The sequence below is a fragment of the Rutilus rutilus genome (assembly GCF_951802725.1).
Source record: "Rutilus rutilus genome assembly, chromosome: 17".
NCBI classification, from domain to species: Eukaryota; Metazoa; Chordata; class Actinopteri; order Cypriniformes; family Leuciscidae; genus Rutilus; species Rutilus rutilus.
Genome location: NC_140230.1, coordinates 11,226,854 through 11,251,629, shown reverse-complemented (window position 1 = coordinate 11,251,629; position 24,776 = coordinate 11,226,854). Strand labels below are relative to the sequence as shown.

The 24,776-nt window shown below is 38.2% G+C and overlaps 1 protein-coding gene across 4 annotated transcripts in view; it reads right to left on the bottom strand.

Annotated features, from left to right (window-relative positions):
• Positions 1-270: 270 nt before the first annotated feature.
• The window catches only part of grb10b (growth factor receptor-bound protein 10b), a 110,889-nt gene continuing 86,383 nt past the window's right edge, over positions 271-24,776 (bottom strand). For all 4 annotated transcript variants that reach the window (XM_084384786.1, XM_084384788.1, XM_084384787.1 and 1 more), the window contains exons 6-17: positions 15,625-15,781; positions 11,717-11,832; positions 8,056-8,130; positions 7,133-7,270; positions 6,784-6,894; positions 6,502-6,600; positions 5,147-5,224; positions 4,618-4,734; positions 2,688-2,754; positions 2,356-2,443; positions 2,160-2,253; positions 271-1,583 (exon numbers count right to left, since the gene is read on the bottom strand). In XM_084384786.1, the coding sequence (XP_084240912.1) occupies positions 1,437-1,583; positions 2,160-2,253; positions 2,356-2,443; positions 2,688-2,754; positions 4,618-4,734; positions 5,147-5,224; positions 6,502-6,600; positions 6,784-6,894; positions 7,133-7,270; positions 8,056-8,130; positions 11,717-11,832; positions 15,625-15,781 (1,287 nt within the window). In that variant the 3' untranslated portion in view covers positions 271-1,436. The remainder of the gene's footprint in view (positions 1,584-2,159; positions 2,254-2,355; positions 2,444-2,687; positions 2,755-4,617; positions 4,735-5,146; positions 5,225-6,501; positions 6,601-6,783; positions 6,895-7,132; positions 7,271-8,055; positions 8,131-11,716; positions 11,833-15,624; positions 15,782-24,776) is intronic.

The following is a 24,776-nucleotide window of genomic DNA, read 5'->3' as shown; positions in this document are numbered from 1 at the left end:
CAGTTATAAAGATTCCAGTTTGTTGATCTAGCTCCTGATAGACTGTGACCCACAGCGAAGTTCCCAGCTGAGGGTTTAGTGGTTATTTTCACTGAACTCAACAGACTCCTCTTTAAAATCAAGGCACCGTTCCTAAAGGATGTGGTGGTGATGTCAGGCCATGTTTACTCATGTTTGAAGGAATAGTTGAAAGGAACCTTTATGTCCTTCCCAAACTCATTTCTGGTGATTTTGTTTGTTTGTTTTGAAGAAGAATTATTAAAAAAAATGTACTCGGGAAGCGAATGTAGGCCAGACACAAGTTTGGCAAGAGGTAAAGAATGTCACAATCATAACCAGGTTAATATTTTCATGGTCTTGGTCTTTTGGACTAGGTCTTGACTCAGACTTAACTCTTTTCTGGTCTCTGTCTTGACTCAGTCTCAACCCTCTTCAGGTCTTGGTCTTGACTCAGACTCAATATACTCATATAAGTCTTGGCCTGAACTTAAATGAGCTGGTCTTGAATATGACATTGTCGCGTGGCTTCAAAAGACTTGATACATAGTAGATGAGTCGTATTTAATACCTTCATGATGTTTTTTGTCCTTTTTGTAAACTGACAGCCGTGGTACAGTTAATATGGTAAATACAAATTTCTCCATTTTACGGAAAAAGATAGTCATATGATTTTGGTACAACAGTAGGGTGAGTAAATAACCCAATTGAATTTTCTGAGGTTAACCATTCCTTGAAGGAGTGACACTTTACTTCTTGGTATGGCCAGTAGAGAGTGCTGCAGGTTATGTTTTGTGATGGGGAAGAACTATAACTATAACTATTAAAAAAAAAGGCCAAATGCATTTATGCATGAGAGTTCTGTTCTCAAGACAATGAGCACATTAAAAAAATGTATCTAAATATTCTAATGATTACAGATGAAAAGGATAGAAAGCACAATTTTAACGGAAAAGTCTTTTCACAGTACTGAAAACACCAATCGGCTGTCTACATCTCACAGGACATTGTAGAATCAAACCTGCTTAATTTATGAAAGCAACAATTGCTATAGCTTGGTTGTTCCTGGTTCATGAGTGCAAAATAAAATCAAATATGTGTTCCAAGAGTGTTCTGCTGGTCCTCCCAAACCACTATCGCATCTGCACAATTCAGACCGCGGATCCTGAAAACTCCCTCCGGATGATTGTTGATTGTCCTGAGAACCTGCTCTGGCCACGGTCGAGTGTGCAGGTGGCTGAGAGGTTCATCAGCGCTGACACACAAGTTTTATTTCCTTTATTTCTTGCTGGTCCTGTTTGTTGTTTTGATTTTCTCTCTTCTTGATAGAGAGGGGCTCTCGCAGTGTGCTTTTCTCCAGCCCAGCAGCACAGCAATACACCACAGCACACGCCGTCTTAGTGTTTTAGTGTCTTTAGGCGGAATCAGGCATATGGAGGTCATAAGGCCACAGTGGTGCAAGGGTGTTTAAGTTTGCAAGGCAGAACTCCTCTGTTCAGCATGTAGAACTCCACCAACTGGATCAGGTCCGTGAATTTGGTGGCGCCATCGTCAAGACTTAAAAACATTTGACCGTCTTCTTCACACTGGAAAAGGGACGATTAGTCAGTAATTTATAAAAACATTTTATGTGCAGATGCTGTTTCATGCATTCTGAAATGTGTCAGGTTGCAATTTCAATGAATGCAATTCAAATACGCGAAATATTCTAAACCGTTGGATTCTGCAGACAGTTTTTTCAACTGGTGGCGCTACAGTTTGAAAAGATTCTGGCTGAATATGTTAATTGAAGTCATGCTGACATGTTTACAGCCAGATACCTGATTAATAACACAGTTTAAAGGCACAACCTTTTGAAGTTTAACTCTATCGCCCTCCTGGAGTATTGAGGATTGTTACAGGCACAGCTAAAACAAGAATGCGCATTATGTGCAGCGGGCTGTGCGCTTTCAAAGCAATACTTGAGAAGAGGTTTTTTTGCCTGTCACATTCATTCTCAGAAAGTTAAAAGGAAATTTCAGTAAATCTAATCCATTTTCATTTTGTTTCAAGGAATACTAGACAGTATTTTTAGAAGTGTCATATGTGCATCAGCACAGAAAGTTAATATGCTACTACTGTATGCTAATATGTTCTGAGTGCAGAAAACTATAAAATCTTACCGGTAAAATCTGGAAATGTTTAATTTTCTGGTGGTGACACAGTGTAAGTACAAACGCCTTGGGATTGCTCTGGCTGTCCCTCAAGAGAAACATTCTGAAAAAACAACAACAATAAAGTGTAAGTCTCTGTGGCATAGTTAGAACAGAGAAGCATCCAGCATGTTTTTGAGAATAATTAATGAGCTATGATATGTACCCATCCACTCTGCCCTGCTGATGGATCATCTTGTGGGACTCCTCTCGTGAAATACGACCATGAAACCACAGCTGAGTTCTGTGGATAACTGGATCAGAGGGGATACAAAATGCCTTTAAGACAAGAATGTTGGTGAGCAATTCTCAATAGAATGCTGTGCACATTTGATGCTATCTTTCTTTAAAAGCATGTACTGTATTTCACATCTTTATATTGCAAGGATTTCATCTACATAACCATTAATGAACTTTTCTTATTAAAACTTTTCTTATTTTTTCCAATTAAAGAAATTATTTTACTCAGCAATGATGTCAAAATGCTCTAGAAAGTACCTCCACTTAATGATGAGGGGTGTAACGGGCTGGGGCTTCCTAGGATATTCATACGCTGACTTCTCTTCTGAAAAAAGACACAAAAATCACATCATCAATAAACTTACTACATCCTGCTACACTATATGGACAAAAGTATTGAGACACCTGACCATTATACCAACAGTGACTGTAATGACATTGCATTCTAAAAACATAGACACTAACATGGACTGGGTCCCCCCTTTGCAGCTATAACAGCTTCCACCATTCTCATTTTTTGCCGATTTATCCAGTAGAGCATTTGTGAGGTCAGGCACTGATGTTGGACGTGAAGGACTTGCTTGCAATCTCCGTTCCTATTCATCCCAAAAGTGTTTGATGAGGTTGAGATCAGGGCTCTGTGCGAGCCAGTCAAGTTCTTCCACACCAAACTCATCCAACCATGTCTTTATGGACCTTGCTTTGTGCACTGGGGCACTGTCATGATGGAATAGAAAAGGACCTTCCCCAAACTGTTCCCACAAAGTCGAGAGCATAGAATTGTCCAAAATGTCTTGGTATGCAGAAGCATTAATATTCCCCGTCCCTTTCCCAACCCCTGAAAAACAGCCCCATACCTTTATCCCTTCTCCACCCAATATTACAGTTGGCACAAAGCAGTCAGGCAGGTAACGCTCTTCTGGCATCCTCGAAACCCAGACTCATCCATCAGACTGCCAAACAGAGAAGTGTGATTCGTCACTCCACAGAACACGTTTCCACAGCTCTAGAGTCCAGTGGCAGCATGCTTTACACCAATCCATCTGATGCTTGGCATTGTACTTGGTGATATGATGCTTGCATGCAGATTCTCGACCATGGAAACCCATTCCATGAAGCTCCCGCCACACAGTTTTTGTGCTGATATTAGCAGACCACTTTATTAGGTACACCTGTTCAACTGCTTGTTAATGCAAATATGTAATCAGCCAGTCACATGGCAGCAACTCAATGCATTCAGGCATGTAGACATGGTCAAGATGATCTGATGAAGATCAAACTGTGCATTGGAATGGAATTGGAAAGAAAGGTGATTTAAGTGACTTTGAACATGGCATGTTTTTTGGTGCCAGAAATGGCTGTTCTGAGTATTTCAGAAACTGCTGATCTACTGGGATTTTCCGAAAAAGAGAAAATATCCAGTGAGCAGAAGTTCTGTGGGCGAAAATGCCTTGTTGATGCCAGAGGTCAGAGGAGAATGTCCAGACTTGTATGAGCTGATAGAAAGGCAACAGTAACTCAAATAACCACTCATTGCAACCGAGGTCTGCAGAAGAGCGTCTCTGAATGCACAACACGTCGAACCTTGAAGCAGATGGGCTACAGCAGCTGAAGACCACACCGAGTGCCACTCCTGTCAGCTAAAAATAGGAAACTGAGGATACAATTCACATGGGTTCACAAATAGGACAATAGAAGATTGGAAAAACATTGAGTCTCTGAGATGGTAGGGTCAGAATTTGTGGTAAACAACATGAAAGCATAGATCCATCCTGCCTTGTATCAATGGTTCAGGCTGCTGGTGGTGGTCCATCCCTTTATGACCACAGCGTACCCATCTTCTGATGGATACTTCCAGCAGGATAACGCAAAGCTCAAATCATCTCAAACTGGTTTCTTGAACATTATAATGAGTTCACTACTCAAATAGCCTCCACAGTCACCATATCTCAATCCGATAGAGCACCTTTGGGATGTGGTGGAACAAGAGATTCGCATCATGGATCTTCAGCAACTGCGTGATGCTTTCATGTCAATATGGACCAAAGTCTCTGAGGAATGTTTCCAGCACCTTGTTGAATCTATGCCAAAAAGAATTAAGGAAGTTCTGAAGGCAAAATGGGGTACTAGCAAGGTGTACCTAATAAATAACTAAATAATCAAAACAAAAATTATTATTTGAACTAACTCTCCAGGCATGTCCCTCCTCCATGGCAGCACTCTGAGCCTCCACGGGATTGTCAATCACTCTGCCTATCCTCCCTGAGAAATCCATGGCAACCAGAGAGTTCTCTGAGACACTCCTCTGGAAAAAAAAAAGATCAGAAGAAACAATGACTTTGTTTGCCATATAACAGATGTGTTACCTTTTGATAAATACTTTGTTCATGACCTAGTCTTCATGTCCCAAACCAGTAAGTAATGTAATAGTCAAAATATTTAAGCATAACATAAACATGGATGAATTGTTGTTTTGTTTGCTAACAGAAAAAAAAAAAGAATCGCTTTGCATCTTTGTGTTCATTTGTTCTAAAATTGTCAGAATTGCATAATATCCATAGGACAAGCTGTAAAAATAACTTCACTGCCAACACATGAACAATCATTCCATAATGTGACATCATGGCCCACATACAGTACTGACACATGTGTGATTAATGCTCCATCTGTGAGGTAGAGAGGAAGAGAGAGTCGGTTAAAGGGAACAGGAGTCTTACCACAGGCGCTGAGAAGTGTGAAAGCAACGTTTCTCGCTGCTGGGGGATCTTGTAATTTTGATAGAGTAAAATTCCATACTATAAGGAAGAAAAAAAGAAGAAAAAAAAAGTGTTAAAAAGTTGAAAAAATAATGATACTCTTTAACAAAGCACCAAAATAAAACATAATGCTAATGTAGAGAAACGTTCATTGCATTTAAAATAAATCATTACACACTGTACGAATTCAAAAATTAATATTCAAAGATTTTCTCCTCAAATATACTCTCATGAGAGCAGCGTATAAGTGTATGGTACACATTGTCATGACTGTATGTTAAATCAATTTGTGTTTTTCCTTTCAGTACACAACGTAATAATATACAGCATCTATGTATTATGCACAGAACAACACTGCATGTAAGTTATCCATGCTCTAGATCAGTCAAAGAAAGGTTCTAGATTAGTCAGAGAAACTGTGCAGATTCTAGATCAACCTGGAAAGGGTGAGGGTCCTAGATCAGCCAAGGAAAGAATGCAGGTTTTAGAACATCTAAAGTCCTGTTCACACCAAAGACGATTACTATTAACATAATGATAAAGATATAGTTTAAAACATTTTTTCTCAATATTAAAGAATAGCAGAGTCCACACCACAACTATGATAATGGCAGAGAAACTATATAGTTGGAATCACTTTCAGAATGATTTTTCTCCAGGTGATGAACAATAAAAATATTGACAGCCAATCAGAATGATATCGTCCGCTGGTGTGGATGCTAAGTTATCATTATACTTATTTTTATAGCTATCGTTGCTGGTGTGAATAGGCTTCAAGGAAAGAGCACAGGTTGTAGATCAGTCAGGGAAAGGATGTGGGTTAAGGTCAGCCTAAAAAAGGGTATGGGTTCTAGATAAGGGAAAAGCCTCTGGTTCGAGATCAATAATGGAAAGTGTGCAGGTTCTAGACAAGCCAATGAAAGGGTATATATTTTAGAATAGCCAGAGGAAGGTAGGGGTTCTAGATTTGTCAGGGAAACTGAGTAGTTTCTATATCAGGGAAATAACCGATTCTAGATCAGGCAAGGAATGGCAGTGGGGTCTAGAGTAGCCTGGAAAAGAGTGAGGGTCCTAGATTGCAGGTTCTAGACCAGTTAAGGAAAATGGTCAAGGTTCTAGATCAGTCAGGGAAAAGTGTAGGTTCTAGCTCAGTCACAAAAGAACCATGGAAAGGGTGCATGGAGGTTAGAGATGTTCCAGACCAGTCAGAGAAATTGTGCAGGATCTAGATCAGCCACAGAAAGGGTGCAGGTTCTAGATCAGCCAGGGAAAAGGCAAAGGTTCATCAGCCAGTGAAAAGGGGTTCCACTTCTAACCTTAAAGAGTCTGAAGGCCGTCATCCAGCATGTTCTGCTCTGCTCATCCTCTGCACACAACATCCTCAGTTCTTTCACTTCATTCCGTACTTTGTTAGGCTGAAAATGATCATAATGCACAACATTAGCCCCTCTGCTAAAAATAAATAAATAAATAACTTTGTGAGATATTCAATTGTGCTTTTCTGCCTTTGACAGAATCAAATGATCAAAGCTTGAACATTTAATATTTTACTTTGAAATGCTTATCTACTTTAAGAGTTCTCATAACAAACCACTTACTTTTATGCAGAATTCAAAGTCAGTCGGTGCATTGTGCAGCTTTCTCCCTGTTATAACTGTAAAGACATTGCTGTCATCCAGGTCTGCTAGTAGCTGTAAATGCCTGGGCTCCTGTGAAAGATCAGCCAACAGCTCATGTCATTTAATGGATAAGGAGGGAAAGGGCACCAAAAGAGCACTCAGAAACGGGGAGGGGTCAGATCTAGCCAGTACCTGAAGACATTAACAGAGGCTTGCACGTGATGTAGACTAGTAAAACAGACCACTTTTAAACAAAATAGGTGGTCATAAGTGTTTTTTGGGGGGGGGGGTTTCTAGAGAGAAACTAAGCAACGTTTTGCCATTTCACCTTTGATGTTCCTTTTGTTGAGAAGTACAATCCTGACCGTCTTAAAAACACATACAGTTTCTTCCATGATTTCCTGCCCATCTCTTTCACATACAAATATCCCTGGATCTCAGGACAACTGCTGGAGTTTAAGAAGTTCTGGAGATAAAAGAAGAGAATACTTGAACATTCTATGAAGCAGTCAGTCAGCTTCTAAGATTTTTGGTAGAGAATGGTTTCCTTTCAGTGTAAACTATTCACCACCAGGTTTTTAAAAAAAGATCTAAATGTACCAATAAATCACTGATAAAAAGTAATATTTTCAAAAATGGCACACCATTGGCCATTTAGGCACACTTTGAGGACAAATTCATCCCCAGAAAAACAGTTAAATCTGACAAAATACATGTATATTTGGTGACATACTCTTTTTTGTAAAATTAATACTGTAAATAGAATAATGTAAATAGTCCAAAGTGCATATAAAAGTGTTTGGCATATCTTACTTCAGCTGAATAAGCTAGTTTATAAGAGAGGGGTTACACTTTATTTCGATGGTCCACTTTGGAGACTCTACTAACTATAAGTAACTTTGCAACTACATGTCTACTAACTCACATTAGAGTATTAGTAGACTGTAGTAGATTTTTAGTAGATCAAGGTTAGGTGTTTTGGGTTAGAAGAATAAGTTGACATGTAGTTGCAAAGTTACTTATAGTCAGTAGAGTGTCTGTTGGGGGGAACATTAACATAAAGTGTGAGCAGATATTAAGCAGACAGTCTACTAATAATCTAATGAGAGTTAGTTGACATGCAGTTGCAAAGTTACTTATAGTTAGAAGAATGTCTAAAGTGGACCATCAAAATAAAGTGTTTCCCAAAAATGTATGGGCTGATGTTAGATCAGGGGGTGATGGGAAAGAGAACACATGCCCATGTTGTACCTGCAGGAGCTGAGATGGCGGGATGGTCCCATTGGCCTCCTGACACCAGGCAACCATTTGCTCTGGGAAGAAGTTCTGTCGAAAAAATATGTTTTAGCTCACTGCATGCATATCAATATAGTATATTGGTATAGTATATTAACAGTCATTCCAAACTAAATCCTTATAATTTCTAATGAAATTAAATACAACATCCATTTAGTCTAAATTACACAGCTATTTAAGCCATTCCATGTTAAATAAGATTACTATTAGTATCATGCAAAGTAATCCCTGTATATCTCTGAAACCATGACTATAACTGCATATGTAATAAAAAAAAGCCTTATAATAATGCAATATAACAATAATAAAATCTCTATGATTAAAGACATTCATCTGCTTGTGTAAAATTGTACTTCTACACATAGATAACAAATGGAAAGGTTTTGTAATGACTGCCGAAAAGGCCTGTCTTTCGTGGTTAAGGTGGATGAAAGAAAAGAGCAATTATTCGAAATTATTCTAAAAGCTCCTCATTCCAAAAACCCACAAAACAATAGAGTGTTATATAATCTGTTAAAAACATAAGCCTGCCACCCATTGACTTTCTTCTAATGATTTTAAACCAGGGAATTTCATAAGATTTGGGCCAAAGCTTTGCATAGCTTAGAAAATAAAATTAACTAACACAATTAGTGACTGTAGAGCCATATTAAATGATTAGCTAACATAAATTAAGTTACTCAAGTTACTGGAAAGATTATATAATGCTCAACAGTTTTCATGGCATTTCTAAACATCTGATTATAGCCTACAACAATGATCTTTTATGTATTACATGTCAAGTCAAGTCATCTTTATTTAGTTATATTATTATATTATTATTATTACATAGTATTATATTATTAGCACTTTATACAATACAGATTGTTTCAAAGCAGCTTTACAGTGAAAACAGAGTTAATTTCGGCTGTAAAGCAGCTCTAAAAAGAAATGTGTCATTGTTCATATGTAAGGGATAATATACAGTCAGTCTGTTATTATTCCAAAATAATTACCAACAGGGTGTTGTGTCTTGCATCACCCTGAAGGGTTTTGTTGTTGTTTTTACAGTAATATTTAGCTGATTTTACATTGTCTGTCTTTTTACTGTTACTTTTCAAACAAATAAATGGACATGAAATATTGATGTGAGTTGAAATCATTGTATTATGTGAGAAGAAAGAGTCTGTGACGAGATATACTGTAAAACTAGCAGAGGTGTGTACTAAAATTGGTTGTATAAGTTTAACTGAATATTTTTGCCCCGAAAATGCAGCAACTGACCAATCAGAATCCAGTATTCTACAGAGCAACATTCAGCTTTTCAGGCCACATACTTAAATTCTTCTCAAATGGAAATGTGTCAGCATACAGATGCTAGACATAGTCCCACTATCCACAAGTGAGCAAACAATCATGGATGAGACAAATGGATGGAGAAACCGTGAAACTAATTACCACATGACAGAAAGTTTGGGGCGAACAAAACATATTGCAGCCTAGCATGAGAATCTTATATCTTATAAACACTAGGGGCCCTATCTTGCACCCAGCGCAATTGACTTTGTACACCGACGCATGTATCATTCCTATTTTGCACCCACGCACAGCTGACTTTTCCCTCCACAGACGCACGTCGGTAAATTAGGAAATGAACTTGCGCTCCTGGGGGCGGTTCAGCGCAAAGAGGAGGCGTGTTCCCGTGCAATCGTTCCCTGGTGCTATTTTGCAGGTTTAGAAAACAATTCCGCCACTGACCAGGAAAAACCTAGTCTAAAGTCAGTGGCGCTTCTTATTCATGTTATTGAATGTTATTCATATGCTATTTTATTAAGGGCGCATGCTTGGCCATAATCAATGTAGCGTGTGCACAACTTCAATGTTAGGCTGCATAGATCAGGTCAGCCAGAACCGGGAACACTTCCCATAAATCCTGATGTACTCGTTACATCATAAGAAGAATGGCATCTACGCTAATTTTAGTGTTTTTGTTTATCCCGAGGTTTTCCCGCAGCCTGCCGGATCCAGGCTGTATCCAGATCTGATGAAGGACCTGCGCCAGGATCCCTTTACCACTCTACAGATAAAGCGTTGTCAGGAAAATTCGGTTCGCGTATCTACCCCGAAGTGATAAAATTCTGTATCAAAAATGTTAAGGCCAGACTAGTAGTTTTTTAAGGCTTGGTTTGTAGGGAATTACAAACCTGCGCACATATATTCAGACGCGCATACCAATAGACTGAACTCGTAATATGCATGTGCACGCCATCAGCATTCTCACAGGTTTCACGTTTAAAGTCTGTGTAGAGTTTCCTGTTAAAACGGTGTCGTGTTAGCGGCCCCTAAGTTAATAACTAATGATCGTTGCGACGGAAGTGAATCAATCAAATTAACTTTAGCTGGAAAATAACTTTATTCAAGAACTGCTATAAAGCCAAAACAATCTCTGTTACTGTAAACTATCCTTGTATCTCTGTAAAGCCGCTTTGGAACAATCTACATTGTTAAAAATGCTATATAAATGAAGATGACTTGACTTGACTTGACAACGCACATGCACTTTGCTTATCTCATCTACACACAAATGCAGCAGTTCTCATTTTTAGAAAACCATACATTATTACAAGGAAAAATATTAAAACACGAGGGAAATCATTGTTGTGACCATGAAGATGTGAAAAAATAGGCATAAATCTAGCTTACACGTTTACCCAAATTTTTATACGCATGTTTAACCGAAGCTAATTTGGGTGTGTTTCTCCATCCCCATACAATGTCGCTTCTCTGTCTTTTACGGCCCTGACGAGAACGGCTGTGAACCGCTCCTGGTGTGCGCCTGGCAAATGCGCCGTTATAATAGCAATCCGCCATGGAACAAGCGCGCTTGCTTTTAAAGGGAATGTGAGATGTCGCTCTGATTGGTTTAAACCACACCTATGAATAATGAAGCTACTTCAGACCAACCCATTTTAGATTTGCGTCGGGTGCAAGAGTTATTTATCCCGCCGGTATAATACCAACAGTGCCCAAGACCCGCCCACAAAGTTACTTGCGTTTCACGCTTGATACTTGCGTTTCAGATCGTTAAAATAGGGCCCTATATGCGATAGTTTATCTGATATCATTTGGTTTACAGTATATTTATTTTTCGGGGAATAAATGGAATGCAGTTCGATCGGTCGAAACGCCCAAAGAAAATGCTACCAAAGATTATATAGTTGAGAGCTTACTTGTGTTATGGCAATTTAAAAGTGTCAAGGGTCAAAAAAAAAAAAAGTACATCTAAAGCACAGATTTCCCTCCCCTCTGTCTGCAACTGAATTTACAAGAGGACTGAATGTTCGTGAAAGTGTTTGATTTCCAGCCCAAATAGTAAGAGGCATGGGTTTCTTTTGGATTGTGTGTGAGAGAGTGTGAGAGCAGCTCACTGAACTGGAAGCATGTCACTTGATATCTGCATCTAACAAGTAAGACTGAAAACAGTCCATTAATGTCAGGAACTTTCCTTCAGCGATAATCCGTGTCATGTTACTTCTGTACCTGCTGACACCTGCTCTAAGAGGAGGAAATAAAAATAATCTACAATCATCTTAACCTAATTATGAAATAGTTCATGTGAAGTCTTGGATTAACTTACCAAAGGATTTTTAAAGAATTCATATTTGGCATAGTTCTTCCTGAAGAGAAATTTACTTTCACTGGTCATTGACGTCTGAACTTGGACAACCAGTTCATGGTCTTCTAAACATCGTTCTGTGGATTGATGGAGGGGGGGAAAGGCATAATTTGGTCACAAACACACTGCATTCACTTAAAAATCTGTATTAGACATATAAAAAGGTCTGTGTGTAAAAAACATATGACAAAAAAGGCATCTTTGTAACCAAAGACTCAAATGTGGTGTAATATTTGCATCTTAAATGACATCATTTTCTGTTAGCATTCATCCAGGCAGACAAAAAATAAACAGGGTGAGCGATCCCTGCCTCATGAAAAGAGAGTTTGTCTGGAGGAGAGTTACCCCCACACTTCTCTCTCCCCACCCCCCATTCAGCTTATCCAGCGCAGGGACTTACTGACAAAAAAAAAAAAACTCAGTTTGATCAATGTATAAATTGATCTCTGTTTAGATCTGTTTCTCTGCCTTTCTCACAATCTCTCTACTATTAGTCCCAAGGATGGTTTATGACCGCTCCAAAAACTGACCCTGAACCCTTATATGGACATATGTTCTTCATCCAACTGTGGAGACGGTCAGAGAGCTTGTTTGGCAACAGGAAGCTATAGGGGGATCAGTTCCACCCACCCCACAACCACCATGAGAAGTGTAAGAGATGAATGACGAGAAAAAATAACATATCAGCAGAAACACATGAGAAGTGTATAAGAGATGAATGACGAGAGAAAATAACACAATCAAGTTTGGTAAAAAGAAGAAGAAACTATGACGTTTTAAAGAAGGTAAAAACAGTGAAGATGTGCTTCTAAAGTGCAATTTCAAATTGAAAAACAAAAGTTTTGGGATTTTAAAGCAGATTTGACTATCGCTGAAAATCATTTGCATTTAACAATCTTCTTTGTATGAATCTTCTTTATATTAAACAAACTAAATAAATTCTATACATTTTTTGACTTTTGTATTTTAATTAACCTAAAAATGTGATTCATGGTAATGTCTAATTAATTCAATTTAATCTAAATTAAATAATTATTTAAATTTGGTTTATTCTTCACACACAGCAAATGTTCACAAGAATATAGTGCACGAGTAGTGTGAACGTTTTTGTTTTTATAGTGCATTTGTGTATAGTTTGAAGCTTGAAAACTCCAGCACATTATTTTAAAAAATCTTTAATGTGCCATGAAAGGATGTGTTTTATGGTTTGAAACAAAATGAGGGTGAGTGAACTATTATTTTATGGTAAAAACCACACTTTGTCACTTGTTACAGTGCATAAAAAATGAAAGCTTCATTTTCTACAGTAACTGTTTCTAGAAAGCATTGCAATTATTTAGAAATTATAACATCCACTCACAGCATATGTGTATCAATTTATACACACTTTAATCCACTTTACGACAAATCTGGTTTATGACTTTTCCCCACAACACATCCATCTTGAAATTAAGGTTTGAGATACAGAAGTACTCAGGAGTGACAAGCTTTTCCATCATTCCGCAGTTCAATATTTGGCTTAGTAAGGAGAGAGTCTGGCATTGCAGAGAGATGATGTCATGCTTTCGCTCAACCACACTTCACACTAGTCTAGCAGAGTGGATCCATAACAAATGAAGAACGCTTTGGCATTTTAAATGCAGCCTGTGTTTCGCATATACAATTAAGAGTTTGTCCAAACATTCAAATGAGCATGTTTATGGATCGATACTGTTGAACAAAGTAGAAAATGGGAATCAGATATTAATTAGAATTTTTTTAATTATTAAATATAAATGTCTCTGGGATACCAAATATTGAGCATGCTGCAAAATACACAATAATTTTTTTTTCCCGGACAAATGACTGATCAAGAATTAATGAACAACTAGCAAAATGTCTAATATACCAACACAAGGCCTTCTTTCAGAGTTTGGGTTTACCCTAAACAAGTTTATTACTACTAACTTAACTACATTTTTCAGTAGCGTGAAAAAAAGCTTCTCTGCTTTACAAAAGATTTAGCTTTTACAGTACAGTAAGTTATTTTGCCCACAAAATGTATGTAGCAATGTATATGACAAAACTACATTGTTATTTGAAATATTGTATTGCACAAACCGAGTGAGCTAAGGTTACTATTAAACACGTATTCCACGACTCTTCTTTCTTACGTGTAGCATTGAAATGTGTAGAATTGATTCATTTTGTGAATCAGTTCATTCAGACATATCAGTTCAAAAAACAATTCACAGACTGACCAGAATTATTTCTCTGCAAAGACATCTCTGTGTGGTATTATTATGTCTTTTTGTTTAGTGTATTATGCCGTTGACCATGTTTTCAACTTATATGTTATTTCTATGAGTTATTATTAAGAGTATATTATCTTAAGAAACTCAAACAGATTTGGAACAATTTGAGAGTGAGTAAATTTTGAAATAATTTTTTGGGTGAATTATCCCTTTAACAACTGAATGCTGTCATTGAGATTTCCATTGCATTTGTGTCAGATAAAAAGTGCTATGATTACAAAAAATATCTGATAGTTATATATTTAAAACAACATACATTTATTACTCCCTTTATTAGCTGAAATGTTGTTAGCTACTTTTTATGAACAGATTGTAATGTAGCTACCTACTATTAACTGACTTAAGTTTAACCACTTTAATTTATGAGTAGGCTATATCTTTTTGCAAGCTACAGTTTCAAAATTCCCCCAAATTTTTCACAATTTCCCCCAATTCCTTAATGATCTGTCATATCCTCACACTCATTGGGAAACTGAAAGTAAAATAGAACGTTGAAAGAACGATGAAAGAATGATGATACAGAGAAGGGGAGCAGGATGTAAATAAAAGGTTGAAAGTAAAAAAGAAAACCATTTGTTTGCCAAACAAAACAAATAGTTGGATGGCAAACAAAATCCTGTCCAGACCACGTACTCGGGTGGCTGAACTTCCTGTACGACTCGTTGCCCTGAGTTGACTTTAGTTCTACTAGCAAGCCCGTACATTCTCGACACAGGTTATTCGAGGTAACCAATTAACACACAGCATGCGTTAGCCTAGAGATTTGCCCGCAAACGCGCACTCTGACAGCAACCGCCAATGTCAAAAAACCCACTGAGCATGTTTGAGTTTAAAGAGCTAACAGCAAAAGCAGTAGTTTTCAACTGTTCGGTTCTGAGACGGTCGTGGACAGGACAATGCTAACTACAAATAATAGAATGCAATTAAATATATAATTCTATATAGTTAGAATGGCAAAATCATTGGCTTATCAACTTCTCAGGGCTATGTGCCCACCAAAGTCTATGGTGTTTAGTCACAAATTCATCAGTCACTTGCTAGAAGTTAGCCAAATTAGCATAGGGTGACATGCACTCATTCTGGAAAAAAACATGACCAGAACTATGCAAGGTAATAGAAAATATGATTCAAACTACTTTCCATGTGGTTTAAAATGCAAATAAACATGGTTTGTGCTGACCATGATGCATTCTTTGTTTTGTTTTTTGCATTTAAAATGGTGTCCTGAAGCATAAAACACAAGACAAAACTACACATGACAATGCCGTGCTCAACTAAAGTACCAGAACCAATGCCAGTTCTACTCTTGGGGAACCTAACTTCCTGTTATGTCTTTCTGTGAAACGGGATTTCCCCCGGCGACCGTTAATCAATTACTCTCAGCCCGAGGACATAAAAGGATGAATCAAGGAAGTCTGTCTTCTTCTCTTGCATGGTCATCATTGATTTCAACACCAGCACAAAAGATCCAGTAATTACTGCATCTAAAGTGGTTGACGCACACACAGACACATTAAAACAGCTCTATAAATTCACTCGCTCCCCTCTAGCCTAAAAAACTAGCAAGCCAGTTACCGAGTCCCAGGGATGGATGATGCTCCACAAGCGCCCAACTGTTATCGTCCACACAATGGTTTTTATAGACGAGAAACTGGCACAGGTCTCGTGCAGTCATGTCGGCTGGGATCTCCACCAACTTTCCCATCCCGTCCTCGTTGAAGATTTTTATGATCTGAAATAGATGAAAAAAAAAAAAGATGTTACTTAGATATGATGTGGAGAAAGAAGAAAACAAATTTCTAGTTTGGAACAACACATCTACACATTGGTAAATTTTACTGCGTCACAGGACAATTTTATTTTTAGGGTCCCAACGGGAATAAAACAAACATTAAATAGTGCTACACAACAACATTTTAGGTGACATACTGTATCTTTTTACAAAAAAGGGAATATCTGAAACTCTTCTAAGGCTTTGACCCAGAGTGTAAAGCCATTAAAGCTCAAATCTGGGTCTTTTCACATACAAATTCCATGTCTAGACTACATCCTTGCTAATACGAGTAGGAAAAGCTGAAGAAAAATGTTTCATTTGAAATAGTTTGGTGCTCGACAACTGAATGAGTCCCGTGTCATTGTTTCCCCTTCGTCACTCACATACTAGGTTTTCTCGAAAATTCTCTATTCCTATTTGCAACATCACTCACCCATTCTGAGATCGTTCATACATCCTCTCACCCAGAACATGTTTATAAATCCGTTACGCCAACCTTTACGGCTTTTCCACCACATTTACTCTGGTGAATTCCATAATTCACTTAAACTGTGAACGTAACCGTCGCCATCACACTCTATTTTAGACTTTCCGTTTCATTCTACAGGTTCTATTTTTCACCCCACTGCAGATGGACACCAACTCCCCAGACTCTTTCAGTCGCCTAGGGGGAGAGGGACTCTGAAGTACTCAAGAGGAGCCGTGTGTTTGGGGCTGAGGAGAAATCTTACCTCCCCGGGCTTGAGCAGGCAACAGTCAGGAGAACACGATGGCATTTTCCCCAGCAGCCTCTGTCCTCCTACACACACTGAGAGACAAACCCGCTCCCCGAATGTCTCCACAACTCCACAAGAGAGAAAAAAGACCCCAAAAAAAGGAAAAAAAGCAGTTCCAATGCTTTGCAGATGCTTCTTCCTGTCAGTGGCTCAGCGTATCCTACCTGTCACAATCTCCCTCCTTCTCTTTCTCTCTCTGTTTAGCTTTGGCGCAGGACAGAGCATGCAGATGGCACTGTTTCCAGCTTGGCAGACAACTTGCCTCTGTTCCCCTCACAAAGGGTTACAGCCACAGGCTTTTAGGTAGTGAATCAAACCACACTTCCCTAACCAATCATAGAGCTAGCTCAAGCTGATGTAATCATTCCCACACAGACACAGACGCACACACACACTCACACACCCCTCACACACGCACACACACCAACAGGCACACATACACAGACGCGCAGTCATACGCACGCACAGCCTTAACTTTTCTTTCCCCCCCTTCTGCATAGCTTCAGTTTCTTTTTGCTCTTGAAAGGAGAGCGGCTCGTTTTTAGCAGCTCGTTCGTTTCCTCTGAAGTGGAGATGGCGATAGGACCGGACAGAGCAAAGCTTCTCGGCTGTCTAAACCTTAACTTTTTAGAGTCTTGAACGAGTTTCATGTGAGGACTTGTTGAAAGTTTTTTTTTTTACTTTCAAAAGCCTAGCTTTGAAGTTAGTAGTTCGAAGCCAGAAATGTCTCTCATGACAGGACAAGACTCATTACAGCTGAAATGAAACAAATGCCAGCACTTGAGACGACACTCACTGCCTTCCCCCCAGCCAAACTTTATGCCAACATTCCTCCACTAAAGCCACGGAAAAAAAAAGAAAAAAGAAAGAAAAGCGAACCCCAGTGGTTTCATTGGTGACCCCTGAATCCACACACACACACACACAAACCTAAACACACGCGCAAACAAGGAAAGAAGTCAGACGCAAACTTTCAGACAGCTAATTCAACAGAAGAAGGACACAAAGAGAATACACCCCACCCATATTCTGTGGAAATGAACTGAGTTTTCCTCTTAAATGAATACAGAGTTTAATCTCAAGTCTTCATCTCTCTCGGTTATGACACTAGCATGCATATCTGCTTGGCTGCCCATGCTAAAATTAACTTTATGTGACCACAGGAAACCGGACAGAAAGGATGACTCAATCCTTTTCAATCCTTTAGGAGACTATTTCAGTTATGGGGGTGGGGAGGAAGGGAGAGAGCGAGAGGAAGTCGGGGATAGAGGGCTGGAGAGAGTCCTGGAAGCAGTCCAGAAGAAAGAGTCAGTAGGGGTGGTAACATAAAAGGTATGCAAACTCTCCAGTGCTCCAGCTGGCTTGGCTGCTCCTCCTCTTCTCCTCCTCCTTCTCCTCTCTTTCACTAATCACTCTACCATTTAGACAGTCAGCGAGGAAAAGACTGGGTCACATATGTCCGCACACCATCTTATAGCGTCATAAGCTACAGCCATGTCATTCAGTGTACAGTGTGTCCATCATTACCCTACTGACCCATATTGCCACGTGGTGACTGTTGGACTTGATATAGTAATAGTTTGTCAGCAGATTTTTCCATTCTATTCTAGAAGTGTTTCTTTTTTCTTTTTTTGTCAGGGGCATGCCATTAAAGGGACAGTTCACCCAAAAATGAAAATTCTTTCATTAATTACTCACCCTCATGTCGTTCCAAACCCGTAAGACCTTCATTTATCTTCGGACCACAAATGAAGATCTTTTTAATGAAATCTGAGAGCTTTCTGTCCCTCCATAGACAACTACCCCACTACCACTTTGATGCTTCAAAAAGTTCATAAAGAGATCGTAAAACCAATACATATGAATTGAGCGGTTTTGTCTACATTTTCTGAAGAGACACTTTTGCTTAAACAGTTTGAATTTAGGCTTTTATTCACATATAAACATTCAGCAACTGACACATCAATTGTGGTAAATGTTCGCTTAATTTGCAACAACCAATTAGGTTCATTCTTGTCTGTTACACAACATTTTGAACTTCCGCAATAACCAATGAGATTTGTTCTCAAGCATCAAAACGGTTCGGTTGAGCTTCTGTTTATGTCTGATCACTGTTTAAATGTGAACAAAAGCCTAAATTAAATCTGTTCATCATATAAAGTGATCGAGTCTCTTCAGAAAACTTGGACTAAATCTTCATTTGTGTTCCAAGGAACAACATGAGGGTGAGTAATTAATGAAAGAATATTCATTTTGGGGTGAACTATCCCTTTAAGACCTTAACTTCATAACTGCCTGTGACTTTTACATTCATCTCTCCAGATTGTGTCATTACATCATACAAAACTTTGGGCCCAAGTAGAAACCTACGTGCAAAAGTCAAACTGATCATTTTAATACTTTTTCCTACACTCCTGATCAGGGCCGTCACTAAAAATGATGGGGTCTGGGATAACATTTTTGTGAGTTGGCCTTCTCCGTCCTGGGCAAGGACAAGATTTTCTGGAAATATCCAGCAACTGTCCCTTAAAAAACAGTGTTCTAAAGTCATTTAGAACACTTGGCATATAGAAACGACATATGTACTACTTTTATGATACACTTTTGTTGTTTGGGAAAAGAACAACTTAAGCATAAGAAAAGAAAAAAGAAAGAAAAAAATGTCAAAGGGGATTGGAATGACAGGAAGGCGAGTTAATGCATCCCCCCCCCCCAGCTCTGACAAGTGTTTGTTTCCAAAATGGTCTAAAATAACACAGGAACATTTTCCATTGCAAATCTGGAAGTCATTGGTATCTTTCAGAGCCCCAAAGAGCCTCCAAAGCATTCCTAAATCTCTTATTTACTAAGAAAAACAAGGATTAGTTAGCAATCAGATTCCCTATAAGCAAATAAATGCATCAGTCTTGAGATGTTTCCAGTCCCTCGCAAAGTAGACATATTAAGTTACATAATACAATTATATTGTTACGGAGCCTTTTTCCCGACAGTGTCGTGAAAAAAAAAATTTGCGAGAATTAATGTCTTCCGGTTATTTCATCAGTAAATCAAGTAAGTGATGATACCAGATTGCAAAATAATTGCAATAACATAAATCAACAAATATTACCACACCTAGTTTTCCAGTCATTGATTAAAGGAAAGGAATGGTGTTAACTTTTGGTTCCAGGCTAAGACCCACACTTCCCGTCTTTCCCCTTTCCTGTTTTCCAGTACGCTTCTGTTTCTAATTTACACAGGCTAAATAGACAACAGTGTTTGACTTGGTCGAATGTATCCAGATCTGAGACCAGATTTTTTTTTTTTTTTTTTTTTTTTAAAACAGCAGAGCTGATATCTTTCTGACACAATGTATGATGTAATGTTATTTAAAGTACATTATGATAAATGCTTGTTACATATACATGCAACATTTCAGCCGTAAATAAATTATAAATGTTAGCTAGATTACGTTCATCTGTCTAGCGATGTATGCTTATGCTGAAATATAAAAAATAATGGTTTGTATTTTTAAAAACATCTTTTGCATGTTGTTATGTGTAGTGACTTGATTTAAGTGATTTCAGTTTTTTAAAGTGATTTAAGTTTCATGCTTCAGAACTTCTTTTTAGGAAGCAAACGTTTCAGTACCCTGGAAGGATTCTGCGATTGAGACAGCCATTAAAATAGCCGACTCCCTGATCAGTGCCCTGACTACTGAACTAAGGAGCTGAGTGAGGCCACCCTGTGTTTACGTGAATACTGGCCAAGACTGGCATTTTGACATTATTTTGTATTTGACTTTTTAAGCTTTTTAAAGGTGCATTAAGCAACTTTTCATGTTAAAAATACCCATTTTTCTAACCCATACATGCTTAAACAATTGCCTGATGGGCTGAATGAGCCCTTCTATGATCACTGCGATTGCCTCTATAATCCTGTACAGTAAAATAAATAAGAGGGATTCGGGACGGAATCGACTGGGCGTGACGTCATGCGCGTTCACGCTTACCTGGCTATGTCTGGCAGGTTTGTGTATTCGCCGCCATTATCCGCATCAGCGAAGACAACTCAAGCGACTTTTGCAAAAGTAGAAGATGGATTCAAAGAGACCGGCTTCTAGTTCATCCCAAACCCCAACGCAAACTCCACATAACCGCGTGCACAACTCTGGTTGCAGTTTCGCGTGTCGCCAGAAGGGGGCATAGTTCTGCAAAAACTCTGAGACTTGCGCAATGCACCTTTAAGCAATAAGCAGCGCAAAAGAACAAAATTTTGTTCTGAGAGGCAGATTTATTTGCACGCACTTTGGGTGTGAGCACAAAATCTGAGAGGAATTAGTAAAATGATGCGCATTACGCACAATCCCACGCCAAAATTCAAACCCTGTAACACCAACAATATTAATCTGGAGCAAATGAAACGAGTGAGTGAGGGGAGGCGGGTTTGTGTGTCAACTTGCTGTCGGAGAGATGAGAGAGCGAGAAAGCGAGAAAGCGCAGCTGGTGTCATGTGTCTATTCTGCGGAAAATGAGTTTTGGAATAATTGTAATATGTAACGAAAAATCTATATTTTTGACAACACATTTTTGACTTGGCACTTAGTTTATTTAGTTGCCAGCCACCTCCAGCGTTTTTGATAATTTTCACAAAAATGTCATGGCCCCCAGAATATTGTGTTGTATGAATATCTGAACATGCAATATATCAAAAGAAAAAACAGACCTTCTGCTTTTAAACAAAATAAAACAAAAAGTTTTATTCTAGCTTCGTGCATAAAAAAAATATATATATATATATATATATATCAACACTTGAATGAGGGTAAGTTTCATAAAAAAGCAACATTTTGAGCAAAAAGCTGAGAAAATCAGGTTTTTGTCAAAGACTACGTCTAGATCGGATTCAGAATGATGATTAAAACAAAGATGGAGTAGATCAAGTCCATCAACACCCCCAAAGCTTTTCAGCCCAATAGCTTGTCCAGGGTCGACATTTTATTCAGTAATGTTAGGCAGTTCTGACTTAAATGCTATTTAATGTTGATGATCGCGTTATTTTACATATGAATATGATTAGATATGCTTTCTCATACTTTTTCGCCTTTGTTTTGATCAGTAGATTCAATACTCTTTCAGAAGATGCGTAATAGCACCACCTACCATATAACAGTGAAAACACGGAAAGCTGGAAATAAACATCAATGGCGGGGGAGCGTTGTCTCATAAATGATGGAAATTTCCGTCAATGGCGGGGAAAGAGTTAAAAGACTACAACTGAAAAATGTATAGGCCTATATTTTATATCAAATTCAACCCGCCAAAGTGGCTAGTAGGAGTGACTGCGTTTGCGGGTTTTAATGCCAAGCCCTGCTGTCAGTACAACACAATTATACAAATTAACTAGATCATTTATTTCCCTCCAAAGGGATGGAAACATATAGGAAAAAAATTCCTTACCCTACTCCCTCTGCAGTGGACAACATTAAAGGGCCCCTATTATGGATGTTTTTAAATGACCTTTCATGTTGTGTGTAACATAGCTCTAAGTGAATGAAAACATCCTGCAAAGTTTTAAATCTGAAAGTGCACCATATATAAAGTTATTGTCTTTCAAAAGTAAGAGTCGACTCTGAGTCAATGAGTCATTAGCCGTTTTGTTGTGACGTCAAGACGAAACATTAGCATACTTCCCGCCCACTTATTGCGCGCGCAGACACCAGGGAAAACTTGAACCTCAAACCGCCAGCTGATTCCTGTGGATACAGGACAGCATCATGTCGAGAAGACGCTGTGCTGTACAATGTGAAGGTAAAGCCACTTTTTTTTTCACTGCCCAAGGACGAGCATGTGAAGAATCAGTGGTTAAAATGAATCTTTACCATGATATCACAGCAGTATAATCCTAAACTTTTGCTGTGTTCCCTTTATTTCACTGACGACTGCTCAAATCTCGGAGTTCAATGCAGGATTTGCAAACCGCTTGCTCTTGAAAGATGGTGTTCAAAATACTTAGTTTTGAGTTTTATATTGTGTAGGTCTCCTGCTAACTGGCTAACTCACGTTATCACTGTCTTACTTAAATACTAATCAGTTTGTGGGCCACTATTACCTATAACTGTGTCTATTAATGCAGATTGTCTGTCGTTCTCACTACTTTGAGTAAAGATTAAGCATGGAGCAAGATTTGTTTTACCAACATTTATGTTACATCAGTCATTCACGCTAGAGCTCGGCTAATGTATACATTGCATACATGCACTGTTATCGATAATCGGTTTGTTGATGGACATGCACTTGTTAATGCTGATGGTGAGGAATTACAGTTGCAACATCTCATAATGTACCTCAAACTGAGTAGCGTATAACTGAGAAAGTCCTGCTCGAGGCGTCCTTGCGATGGAGGTTCGGGTTGAATAGTTCTTCCAGTGTTTCATCATTGGACTCACGCTCGCATTGATATGGTAAAATCGACATAATTGTTTGTTACTGTTATTGTTCGTTAGTTTACGGTGTAGGAAGCCTCAGGACACCTGACGTTGTTATAGCAATGGGCATTGTTGTTTTCGACGCGCGCGCTGTACGAGGTAAACCAATCACAACAGACTGAGCTGTCTGGCCAATCAGAGCAGAGTAAATCACGGAAAGGAGGGATTTAGAGAGATTGATTCATTTGACGAGTCATTTGAGAATCATTGAAAAATGTGGTGATGTGCAAATGTATATATGAGGAAATTAAACAGTTTTTTTTACCTTTGATGCATGTAAACCTGTTGTAGGAGACTCCAAAACAACATTAGGAAACTTTAAAATAGCATAATAGGGGGCAGTTTAATAATCTTTCACATGCCTTGAAACACAGCCTTCATCTTTCAGTTGAAATGCCTGATAGTTTAGAAATGGCTGTTAGCCTACCGAGCATCATAAATTCATGAAAATATGCCTGTTTTCTTAGAATGACTTGTTCTTCATAGTACAAAGGTTTGAGATGTTTGGATTTTGTGCACATAAGATATAAACATTATAGTCATTATGGGTCATACCAGACACATATAAACAAATGTATCTACTAAACTGTTTAATAGATCAAAATTATTTTGTTAAGTTTTAGCCAGTATGGTCTAGAGCTGATGTGTGCGTAGCTTGGTGAAGGTCTTACGGCCTAAGAGGAATTCGAAAAAATTAGATTTACTATTGTTCGGACTTACAGCAGGAATTTAGAATAAATAAGTATTTTGATTCTGTCACACACGGTTGCAACATAGCGCAAACTTGTGGGTAATATTAATTAACATATAACTTTGCAATGCTTTGATTAATCAAAATTTGTTTGATAACTTTTTCCCAGCACTGTCCCTAGATGATATGTGCCTATTCTGGTGAAGATTGGACAAACAGCCTAGGAGGAATTCGAAAAAAGCGGAAATGAGATTCTTCCTGTCTCAGCGTGGGTTTTCTAAACACATCTAATCACTAGCTTTACACTTTTCTAAACATCAGCGGTTCACTATGCACCAGGAAATTTGGCTGATCCTTTTGGTCAAAGTTGATCTACTATTTAACGTTTTTTTTAAATCTTAAATATTTTTTTTTTCTGCAAATGAGAAATGTTAAAGTTGCCAATACATTTTTTTATTTAGACAAAGATCTAGTAAATGATTTTCAGTTTTGTTAAAAGTAATTAAATCAACAGTTTTTCAATTACTGTAAAAATATGGTATTTGCAGTTTATGATGCTTTCAGAATTTAATATTTTCTTTTGTATTTTTAAAATGTATTTATTAAATAAAAGTACATTTTATCTAGCAAAATAAACAGAATATGGTACAGACATTTCTGAAGTGCTGGTTTTGATTGTATTAAACAAATGAATTTTCATATGATTTTTTTTTAAACTGCTTTTATGATTTCTTTGCTCATAAAATGTCTTGCTTATACTACGTGAGTAGTGAAAAAGAAAATTTTCCTTAAGGTGTGCCTTTAGCCCAGCTGTACTCTATTATTTACCATGTAATGTACAAGACTCTTGTTGTAAATTATCCGTTGAAGAATGTGTGCAAATGACGCATGAAAAAAAAAAAAATTCTTGTCAAACAGGATGACCTCAGACTGCTTTGGAAAATGCCCATTGTCATCACTGGTTCTGCAACCTTATAATCCTCCTCTGGCCTGGAAAATTATTGACTGTAAATCATCCAT